The 12,167-nt window shown below is 42.4% G+C and overlaps 1 protein-coding gene across 6 annotated transcripts in view; it reads right to left on the minus strand.

The window, feature by feature from the left end:
• Positions 1–5,463: 5,463 nt before the first annotated feature.
• The window catches only part of atp2b3b (ATPase plasma membrane Ca2+ transporting 3b), a 55,412-nt gene continuing 48,708 nt past the window's right edge, over positions 5,464–12,167 (minus strand). For 4 of the 6 annotated variants that reach the window (XM_031310722.2, XM_031310680.2, XM_031310689.2 and 1 more), the window contains one exon: positions 5,464–6,422. In XM_031310722.2, coding sequence (XP_031166582.2) covers positions 5,925–6,422 — 498 coding nt within the window. In that variant the 3' untranslated portion in view covers positions 5,464–5,924. The remainder of the gene's footprint in view (positions 6,423–12,167) is intronic. The other 2 variants (XM_031310708.2, XM_036007891.1) reach the window with 2 other exon arrangements.

Consider the following 12,167-nt stretch of genomic DNA (forward strand, 5'->3'; position numbering starts at 1 on the left):
ATATTGTGTGGACTAGCCAGACCCTCCTTTGCAGCGCTGTGGAGGAAGGTCTGGCAATGCGAGACTATTAGAAAAGTGACATTAAATGATATTATTTTATATTTAACAGCTAACATTCAAACTTATGAATACACGCAAGTCATCTGAGTCATTATGCCTCCAGTCAAGTCTCAAGTTGTTTATTTTTTGTCAAGTCGCAAGTCATCAAAACGGTATTTCAAGTCGAGAGGTTTAGAGGTTTAAAATGTAAGCACAGACTTGCATCCTTGTGAACAAACAACACAGGACCACACAGACTTTGTCAAAGTTATTATTGTAGAATACTTTGATGTATTTTTTTCTTTCATACAGACAAAAGGTGTTGGACTTAATTCCCATTAAATTCTCTTAGATTTCCATACAGATTTAGTCTACAGTATACAGGTGTGTTCTTTCTCATATATAGATATTTATTCGCTTAAATAACAGGCAGGTAACTCTTTAATATATTCAATAGTCTTTATGTTTTTTTTCTTTTTTTTTTTTTGGTCTTTTTTTCATTTCAGCACAGTTAAGGCTGCATTTTCTGTCTGCAGAACAGCACTGCATTGTGCAAGAAGGGGGACCATTCCACACACAATATTTACAACAGTATGTATAATGAATAATGTAAAACGTTAATTTCTTCCCATCGTAACATGGCAGTAAATAGTTGTAGCAGATCTAAAAGAGCAGCCTAAACAATGCATGGATGCATTGCACTTCTGCAGTCTCTAGCTCTGCATCGTGCTCCAGTTCTCCATCCTCCCTGGGTCTCCACTTTGTCCAGTCCTTTAGATCATAATGAGGTACATTAGTATCTCCTGTTCTCTATTTACAGAGTGGTGTCTCTGGTCTTAAGAGACTATAAGCATCTCCACACCTCTGCACATTTCAGAGGCTGTTCAATGGACAGAAAACACAGCCCTCAAAATATGCTCAGGAGAATGTGCAACTGTCTTTTTCCATCGGTGAGAGCACCAATGGAGAAAATCTAAAATAGTCATAATAATAATAATAATAATAATAATAATAATTTACAAGCGCTTCCATTTTGTTGTTCCTCTCTTTACAGAAAGCAATAGGATTAAAAGAAACATTTAAAAAAAAAAAAAAAAAAAAGTGTTAACAGGAACATAGTACCTGTAAATCAAAGATGCACATTTGGGCAATCTATACAGTAGTGGTGCAGTTGTACAATTTATAATTTTGATAAATATATATTCTTTTTCACATTGTATTTTGCCTTCTGTGAAACTGTCTCACGACATCATGATGTAACATGGCTGGACTGATGGACAGAGATGGCTGGAACTGGACAGTCAAATTTACACCACTGTAGAATATCCGCCTGTTGTTTGGTTTATGTGTGTGTGTGTGTGTGTGTGTGTGTGTGTGTGTATACCGCAGAAAGCATTGATAGAGCTGTGCTAAGAGGTGCTGAAAAAGAATAGGTTGGACAGGGTGTGTGTGTGTGTGTGTGTGTGTGTGTAAAAGAGAGGAAGAGAGCAGATGTGAAGAGATCATAGCACACAGTAGTGACAGTAGCCTAAATGATTTACCAACACATAAAGAGTGACATTAATGATACCAAATGCATGCTTCAAAACAGACAGACCAATACAATGTCACCACCCGCCCACTCCGACAGGTCAGGTCAGGGTGGCGGCGATGATGATGATGATGATGAGCATTCGAGTTCTGTACAGGTAAGGGTGTTCCCAGAGAGCCCTGCGCGCATCCTCAAACAGAACTAGCAGGACAGACATGTTCTCTTACCGTGTTTGCATGTGTTCTCATCTTTGTAAGACTCTATTTCTAACCCTACGTCTGGGTACAGGTGTTGACATGGCAGTCTGTTGCATAATGTCTGCCATTGCCTTTCTCAGGGAAGGCAACGGGGGATAACTGAGGGGGGGGAGGGAGAGAGAGAGAGAGAGAGAGAGAGAGAAGGGGATCCAGATTCGACTGCATTGCAGTCACGCTCCGAGGCAACACAAAGTCAGCTGTTCACCCACACCTAGTGCAACATGGGATACAGGAGGGCACTCTCACACCCAGTCTGGAATGTGATGCGGCTGTTTTTGGAATGTATGTTCCATGGAATGTTGAGGTGGAGTTCGGCGAGGTGACAGTGGAATGTGATGTCACGAGCGCTGCACTCGTCGTGACGGGTGGCTTTCCAAATGTTTTCTGTGATTTAGTTCTCTTTTTTTTTTTCGTTGGGATGTGCTCATGCAGCATGTTATGCCATTTTACATTGGAAAGCTTCAACATAATACGTCTCTTAAACATAGACTTTAAAAATAAAGCCAAAGCCAAAACATCCCGTATACGGGCGCCGCCTTCTTGCGAGTCAATCACAGCTGTCAATCATATTTTTATAGCATTCAATTACTAATAAAATCCAAACTTATCAGAAAAAGGAACACTCGAACAACCATCAGCGTGATAAGAACTATCTAAAATGATCGAAAGATTTATTTGACGTGTACTCTGATTTTTTTTTAGTTTGGCCCCTGTCCCATCCGCTAACATGGAGGGGGCGGGGTTTATGACCTATACTGCAGCCAGCCACAAGGGGGAGATCCAGATGTTTTGGCTTCACTTATACAGTCTATGCATTTATTCCTGGTCTTAAAGCAATACTTTGCTTGCTTTCTTGCAATATTGATAAAATTGATACTACTCTCATTTGTCCATTCAATGCGAAGCTAAAGCCAGTAGTTAGCTTAGCTTAGCATAAATACTGGAAATAGGGGGAAAACAGCAATCCTGGCTCGGTCCAAAAGTAACAAAATTCTTCTACCAGCCAGCCCTCAAATATATTAGCACCTGTGATATTATGTGTGCAGTAGGGGTGTCACGATTACGATTCCAAATCGAAAATCAATCAAAATGAGCTTCCAATTTCGATCATCGAAATTAAAAGCAGGATTAGTGATTCTCCTACTATTCTTTTTAAATAAGAATTTAGAAATTGAATTGAAAAATTTGAAAAATGTAAACGAATCAAGACTTTATAGTATAACAATGGCATAGCTGTCAGTGCTAACATTTCTTTTTAAAATCAAATCAAATCATGACCTTAAAGGCATAATACGAAGTGAGTATCACTAACTGTTTAAAAACACACAGCGTGGGCGCCCGGATAGCTCAGTTGGTAGAGCGGGCGCCCATATATAGAGGTTTACTCCTCGACGCAGCGGCCGCGGGTTCGACTCTGACCTGCGGCCCTTTGCTGCATGTCATTCTCCCTCTCTCCCCTTTCATGTCTTCAGCTGTCCTGTCTATTAAAGGCCTAAAATGCCCAAAAAATAATCTTAAAAAAAACCACACAGCGTTCAAAGTTGGCCCCTCCTCCCTCAACAGCCAGAGAAAAAAAGCGTGCAGCAGTGGTCGAGTGAGCTAGAGAGTGAATGAAGAGAGGGAAAGCCGAAAAAAGCAATGAATCAGGAATAAAAGCTATTTCACAGAGGTTATGATTGTTTCTGATTGTTTCACGGCAGTTATGTTCTGCCGGAGAGTGCAGCATTGTTGGATTATGAGTGAATGCAGAGCTTCTTCCTGTCTGTTTCTGTGTCAGTTAAACTTGTGCGTCAATATGAGACGCTGAGGGGCAAAGAGGCGTTTGGTAATGAGAACACTGTCATTGGCTGGGGGTTACCCACCCACGTTGGGCCCAAAGGCTCTTTACTGACGCCCATAAACGTCCCGTACTCACAAAAATAAAAATGAAAGAGAGAATCCTGGCAGAGGGCAGGGTCTCTACAGATACAGACACCACCCTACACTTCTAGTGAGTCATAAGTGATGATTGAGAGGGATTGCCTTTGTATTAGTCTATAATAATACTAATTTGGTCAAATCCTTCATATTATACCTTTTAAAATTTAAAGTCAAATCGAATCATAGATTTGGAGAATCGTGACACCCCTAGTCTCCAGACAGCCAAGAGAACTTATTTGACTTTTATACTGTAAAAGAAATTCAAGACTTTTTAAGACCTCCTAAGGGCATTTGTTGAGGAAAGTGAATTCAATGCTTTTTAAAACTTTTCAAGACCTGCAGATACTGTGTCTTTGTACCGATTAAGCTAACAAAATTGAATATGGTAATTAGTGAGCTTTAGAGGTGCTGTTTGGCAGGTTTTTTTCGGGTTCCTTTAACGTACCCCAATCAACTAATTGAATATCATGATGATGGGGAATGCACTGTATTTTGACACATGGACATGACACGTAAGCTCTCATTGGTCGGACCTGATTGAGTGGGCTTTGGGCCTAAAGCTAAAACTGAACACTCACATAAGACATGGGCCTCATAGCTCGAATGGTTAGTTGTTTTTTTTTTTTTTTACATCAAACAGTGATTTTGTTTTTTCTCCTTTCTGTAAAAAATAAAATGAAACAATCTCTTTGTCCACAAAACTCATGGAGAGGGCACTGGTACATGATGGAGACGACCCAATGGCACGTGAGCAGGAGCGGGTTTGAAGTGAGTGCATGTAAGTCTTAAAGGGCCATCGCCTGTGCATTGTGTGTTTGATGGCATTTAAAGGGTTAATGCTTCCAAAAAAAAAAAAAAAGCTGACACACACACACACACACACACACACAAACACACCAACGAAAGACCAGAAGGGTCAAGACAAGACAAAGTGAGCAAAGGAAACAACAAAAATGGTTTGAGGAACAGCAAGAGAGAAGATGATGCAACACATAACAGAAATTAAGTGGAAAGGACTTCACCCATGGGCTCGTCCCGGGCTCGGCCCATAAATATTACTAATATATACTCATCAGTTCATCAACACGGCAGGAGGCTGTTAGTCCTGTATGGGGCTAATGTATGTATCCATGTATTCATCACATTTAATGTGAGATCCCATACACTGTATCCTCTCATAGCCGGGTGGACAATATTACAGATAACAGCTCATTTGGATTTTATGGGGCGGCATTCAGGGATTGGGCAGGTTGGGCTGGAGAAAGAACAGTGATTAACATGACGAGTTCTGTGCTGTCGCTTCCCAAACATTCAAATTATATATACATATACATATACTGTATATATATGTATTCCTCCCCCACCTTTAGTTGTTTTTTTTGCAGCCATACTATTGACTATTAGGTTTAAATGAACAGTATCTTTGTTTGCAATTTCTATTTTTGTTATGTTTTTGTCGTTTTTTTTCAGAAGAGACAAGACAATACACATACACACACTGAAAGAGAGAGAGGAATGAAAGAAAAGAAAATGTTTGGATCGGCTGTAGATTCCAGCCAGATGAGTGACGGTGGCGGTGACTATGGTGCTATGGCAGGTAGGTAGGTCGGTAGGTGGGAAATGACAACAACACTAATGATGAACACCAATAGAAACAGAGCCCTGACATGGTCCTGTTCTGCTGAAGCGTTGAAGGATGTGTCGTGTTTTTTTTTTTTTTTTTTTTTGGATGTCCGTCCCCTTCCCTCCCCAACCCACCGTCACTCAGGACAACGCAGCGAGAGCAGACCTGTGCGTGTGGGTGACACGTGTGCAGTCAGGCAGGGTGGGGTGGGCAGGATCTTCAGGTAGGGGGGCGGACGGGACGTTCCGGTGGGTTTCGAGGGTGGAGGGGTGTCGGGGGGGTGGTGGTGTTGTCAGCGGGTCAGATTGAGAGGGCTGGAGCAAGGGCAAAAGGAGGGAAAGTCGCAAATGTTCTCAGGGAGTTGCGAACAGAAGTCTCCAGCCATTGTCCACTCCCTCTGGTACCTCCCCCCGTCCTTTGCTCCCTCCTGTTAGCTTGGAGATTGGATGAAAATGTCATGTGTGAGTCCTCAGCCCTCTCTTCCGCTCCCCTTTTCCTCCCAAAGACTCCCCCGTCCCCCTTCTCCTCTCCCCCCGACCCACATTCAGCTCAGTTATACGGAGGTCTCCACGCAGTAGAGATGGGCCAGGTGAGGGGCGGAGGGTTTCCCCAACCTGTCCCTGCCATGATGGATGTGGTGGTGTTGGTGGTGGTGATGGGGGCTCCGGTTGCTGGGGGTAACTGCGTTGCTGCTGTTTCTGTTGCTGTGGGTGTCTGTTGAGCTGCTGCTGCTGCTGTTGTTGTTGTTGTTTCGGTTGCACGGGGTCACCGGGAGGCTGTACTGGCGGTAGGGGCGGGTGGGGTGGGTGCGGACGGGGGGCGGGGGCTGAACGGGAGGGGGTGGCGGCTTGCGGAGGGCCGGGTGCAGGTGCTGGTATCTGCTGAGCTCTGATTCGTCGTCCACGTCAGTGTCGTCAATCAGCGGGATGTTGTGGATGAGGTCGTTGATGAGGAACTCCGGGTGGGCCATGAAGTTGTGGATGGAGTTGCGGGATTCCGGTTTCTCCCGGCCCTCGTACAGGTTACTACGGAATGCTTTCACCACTCGCATCTGCCGAAAGAAACGAAGACGAGGGAGAGACCACAAGAAAGACAGAGGTGATAGTTAGACATAACAAAAGGTAAAATAGAGACAAGGGAAACCCAGCAGACAGACAAACTTGTGTCCTCCAGCAGACAAACAGAGTGACAGACAGACGGACGGACTCAGGGCCAGGTGGCTACAGTCAATAGTTTATACAAGATAACTTATTTTGGTCACATTAGTGTTTCAGTTCATTTTCTATAAACATTTTGACTGAGCTGAAAATACTGAAAAATAATCTCATTGGCTGGATTAAACCATAATGGGCAGGTTAAGTTAAAAGACTATTTTGACATTTGGGGAAAATGCTTTTTTTTTGTCAAGAGTTAGATTAGAAGATTGATACCACTCTCATGTCTGTGTGCTAAATATGAAACTATAGCCACTAACCAGTTTTTCTTAGCTGAGGGTAAAGACTGGAAACGGGGAAACAGCTGTCTTGGCTTTGTCCGAAAGTAACAAAATGTCATATCTCTTGGTTTAATGTGGAAAAGAAATTGAGGTTTTACAGACTACGTCTAGACTAGATTACGAATGTATCTACAAACATTTCTTTGATGAGAGTAATGACTCCTTGAAGTCTCCAGAATTGTAACGTCTTAATTATTAACACTTTATGGTGCATTTACTGCATCTGAACTGCTTGTCGGATTTGTCGAATAGCTCTGGAAACCCACTCCCCCTTTACAACATCCGATTAGTGTTGCCTGTGTCCGACAATTTCTGAAACCGACAATCCGACATTCACACCCACTTCATGCTGGGATTGGCCAGCTGTGTGGCGGTGAGAAAGTAAGCAGGGTTTGAACTTCTCTCTCAAGCTCTCCTTTTTTCATGTTTTTTTTAATAATTATTTCTGTTACTTTTCATGTGAGAGCCAGTTTCCTGAGTTATGGCGTTGAATAACGACCAGAAAAGTGTTTTTGCAGAACATTATCATGTCGCAGTGAAGCTGACCTTTGGGATATAAAATGTCATCACTTCATCATTTGATCCTGTTAGACATGTGTGTGAAATGTCATAATTAGCGTAGGCATTGTGTGAGGTCACAGTGACATTGACCTTTGACCTACAACATCTAATCTGTTCATCCTTGAAGAGGATTGTTGTTCCAAATTTGAAGAAATTCCCTCCAGGGGGTCCCGAAATATCACATTCACAATAATGGAATGGAAGGACGGACAACCTGAAAACATTATGTCTCCGGCTGTCACCATAGGCATGAAAAACAGAAAGGCACACTCATCCACTGGCAGTGGGAAAGGAGTAGCCTAGTTTAAGTTTAAAGTTTAAAACACCTGCATATACAAGCTAATTTTGGTAGAAAACAGGTATTGGAGGTGCCGGTACGTGGATTTTGTTGCCTTTGGACAGAGCCAGGCTTGCTGTTTTCCCCTGCTAACCGGCTAACATCTGGCAAATCTAAATGCCAAAGATTGAGAGTTCTGAAACACAAACAATGTAAAGAATTTAAAGGCAAGTGTATTCACAACCTCACTTTCAACATCAAGATGCTGTCTATTTTTTAGTCACGTCTCCTCTGTGTTATTCTTTCAGGAGGGACATTTCATCAGTCCTCACTTATTTTGTGCAAAGTGCATGATTTCATTGCAAGATATCAAAGTAACTTATACAACTTTGAAATGATATTGTACTGTAACTTTAGGAACACAAATATCTCGACTGATTCAGTATCAACAGAGCGTCCACCTGATCCTGTCCGTCTCCACCAGACAAAAAAAAAAAAAAAGAATTCAAAATGAGTTGGCTAATGACATATATTTTTGTCAGTTCTCACACACCAATCAAACCTCACAAGACTAGAGCATTCAGTAGCCACCATCACAAACACCAGAAACACTGCAGACGCTTCACATTAAACACACATGGCATATATGTGTGTGTGCATGTGTGGTGAAAACACTCATACCTCAGCACACACTGGATCACATACATTCACACACACAAATAAGGGAGGTTATTAGGCACAGATGAAGAAAAAAGCAGGAATGGTGAGTTTGTTGTACAACATAAAATAAATAATGGCAAGAACCTATAGCAGTGACCACACAGACACACACGCACAAACACACACAAACGTCCATGCAGCAGCAGTGTAACTGAGTGAACCAACAGTTCAGCTGTTTCCGCATCGTGCGGCTTGGAGGTGGACACCTGCATGCATCGGACAGTTGTCAATCATGGGTGCTGTTTTTTAAAGTGAGCTGGTTTATACATGCAAACGCATTGACAGTCAGACACACGCACATGGACGTGCAAAATGTACTGCAGCCATGCAGCAGTGAGGGACAGAAGAGCAGAGTGATTGAAATGCTGACGCTGATTGTGAAGTTGCTGCAGGATAGGAAAAAAAAAACCAAGTCTTGCAAAACAGAAAGATGACATCACAGAAAATCAGCAGGTTAGAACAGTATGTGATTGGTCATATTACTAGAAACAGAAGATGATTGGTTCAAAGGCCAGAGAGATGCTTGGGCGTCAGCCCTGTCGCAAAGGGAGAGGCAGCCAGGTCATGCTGAATCACATCTTTGTCACTTACACTCCCTTTCTTTGTCTCTCTCTCTCTCTCTCACACACACACACACACACACACACACACACACACACACACACACACACACACACACACACACACACACACACATAAAAGTGAGGTCTATGAGTGTACTTGAAGGTGCATTATGCAGTGTATGCGTGCGTAAACACATTCCTTTGCCATGGCAGTTGGTCCATGCACCCTCCTCCCAAGCCCAAACAGAGGAAAAGAAGCAGCATGAGCTCAAAAGAAACAGATACAGTTCAATGCAAATACATTGACAGGCACAGGCAGAGCCCTACATAGAGACAGTTTGGGCCGAATGAGATCAACAGAGAAGAAGCTGCAACACCAACTAGAGTCCAAACTGTGATTATGAGAGGTGGATGGTCAGACAGCTGAATGGAGATCGGTGCTGCAGTCGGCCAAACTAAGAGGAGTCTCTATATATGACTCTGCCATATATGATAGACTGACTGACTGACAGACAGACAGACAGACGTACAGACAGACGGTCAAGCAGTAGGTTCAGTGCTTTGTGTGTTTTTCCAAAGAGCCTGTCAGACAGTAGAAAAACACCTCATGCAGACTGAGAAGGTGTCAGAATGTTACTTTCTCACTTCGTCAGCGCTTGGTTTGTTTTCATTTTGTCTCCATGGAAAGAGTAAACTTTCGAGTATATAATGTCCCCAGTGTGACCAGAGCGGCCTGGAGGTCAGGGCACTTCTGTGTTACTCATGTCTTTCACTTTCTTTCTTTCTTTCTCTCTCCCTCTCTCACTGTCGGCTCTTTCAGCAGTGCTTAATGGAAAAACAAGGATGGTTAAAGTACGAGAAGGAAATAGGCGCTGGAAGGTAGAGAGGCTGCTGAGTGCAAAAGAATTGCTCATGAGAAGAAACTGCAACGTAAATACAGGGAAAAGCTGTGAGGTAGATGACTTGTTAATGGCTCCCATTTCCCAGTGTGCCCTGACTCTGAGTAGCACCCACCCTTTGATATGTGATGACTGAGCTCTAATCCATAGCAACGCCTCAGCAACACCTTCCTCAATTCAATGCATCTTCTCTTCATGTCTCCTACTCGTGTCCTATTTAAGGAGCAAAAACTGAGAAGGGAGGCTTCTTTTGTTTTTAATATGAAATATCTTTAGCAAAGAATTGAGGAGCTGAGGATGGATTTGACATTTAGCCTAAACATCCCATCATTCCCCTTAAGGTGTCCTGACCAACGCAGACCTTCATATTCATCTGTTTTCTTAACCTAAGTGTAATTGCCAGTCTGAAATGAAAACAAACTGGATCCATAGATCGGTTCTGAAGATCCAGATGGATCACTAAAGGTCCAGCACAGCTCAGGTGGATGAAAGCATGAAACAGAGACATCTTCTTACAGCATTTTGATATATCAATTTAATATTTGAGATGTTTTTTCTCAGATATCGCTAGGCTCTTTTCTTAGCCAGTGATGATAGCTTTGGCTGTAAAAGTCAGGGAGGTGATGGTGTCGACGTCAGAACTTACGCACATCATACTGCAATGGGGCACAGTGCCAAATATGAGGGCTGGGTCTGCTTTGCAAAGACCAGTGTAGTAAAATAATGACCCTGAAGCCGGAGGGACAGGTCATTCTGTCTTGATAACACATAGGCAATCATTTGTAGTGTGTGTTTGTTGCTCTGGGATTCCCATATCAGACCATTTCATCAGGCTTTAGGCGATCGGAAGAAAGTACTGAAAGTAGTACTACGACAAACTGTGACTTTCTTTACTTGTAAATTTATCTTTTAAATTGATTGTGATTTATGGCTCAAATGGTCCACCGGAAGGGGAGGGACTTCACCTCTCTATACTTTCTTTTTTTTTGTGATCAACTTTTTATTAGCAACTTCAGACATACTAAACAAATTCCACAATGTGTGACAGGTAATATCAGATGGTGCACACCTCTCTATACTTTCTGACTTCCCTACCCTGTATGTGGCTACCAGCCCTAAGCTCATTGGTTCCTACTGAAGATGGAAATCTTCTAAAATGGGTCATCCCGATATAGGTCATTACATATCTCGATAACGATATATATCATGATTTATTACACGGCCTTGTTGAATACTCGATTCTGATTGGTCAATCACGGCATTGGACGGAGTTTGGATCGTAAGAGTCTGGCGGACCATTTTAAATAAATAAAAATCGCTTTTGAATCAATATTTGTGCTCATACAGCTGATCAGCAGATCACAAAGGGAGAGAGAGGGTGGAGGAAACAGGGAGCGCTGACAGCGCTAACGGCTGCAGTGCAAACAAAGCATTAGTTAGCTCCATGTTTAGCTCACTCACCGGGGCGACCTGGCTTCTCGACCGGTACGCAGGCGTCATCAGCGGTAAAGTTAACCATATTGCTGTAACCAGTTAGGCCGCTAGTTTTTCAACATCGCGATAGAAATGATATAGAAAAATATATACGGTAAACATTTTTATATCGTTTTGACGATACAATTTTATTTTCTCTAATATGACCAAATACCTACACAACATTCCCATCAGGCTCATAATAATAGCTTTTGGACAACAAAGAAGCTCTGTGACCAGGGGAATAAGATGCATCAGCACAACACGATACTTGTTAGGAGGATCAATTCATACTTTTCTGTCGCTGGAAGTGTATTTGACACGATCTGAATTTGGCTTTTTGAATAAACTTAAAAAAACTAAAAGCGCAAGCAAAAGGGAACAATTGTACTTTTAATTTGACACGGGCTGCCTGCATACAACGTGAAGTGATTGAGAGAAGCAAACCTAAATCACATTCAACTTTAAGTTCATGCTTGCTTCTTCACATTCCCTCCTTGTCAAATTCATTTGGTTTCAGGAAATGAACCACAAGGGGATGACTTCAAAATGTGAGTATGTGTCATACTTTGGACACAACAAGCTCTTCAAATGACGGAAAAAGAATTGGAAAAAGCAAGCAATGAGCCAGCAGTGGCGGGACCTGAACCCTAGTTCCATAATTTGACTGTATTTTGTATTTTACTTTTAGTATTTTGTAATTTAGTTGTTTTTTCTATCAGGCGCAAATGTTGCAGCAATGTCCATCTCTGAATAATGATATAATACATTGTATTCCTTATTATTATGATGATGTTGCAAAGTGATG

Source organism: Sander lucioperca, chromosome 12 (genome assembly GCF_008315115.2).
Source record: "Sander lucioperca isolate FBNREF2018 chromosome 12, SLUC_FBN_1.2, whole genome shotgun sequence".
In the NCBI taxonomy this organism is placed as follows: domain Eukaryota; kingdom Metazoa; phylum Chordata; class Actinopteri; order Perciformes; family Percidae; genus Sander; species Sander lucioperca.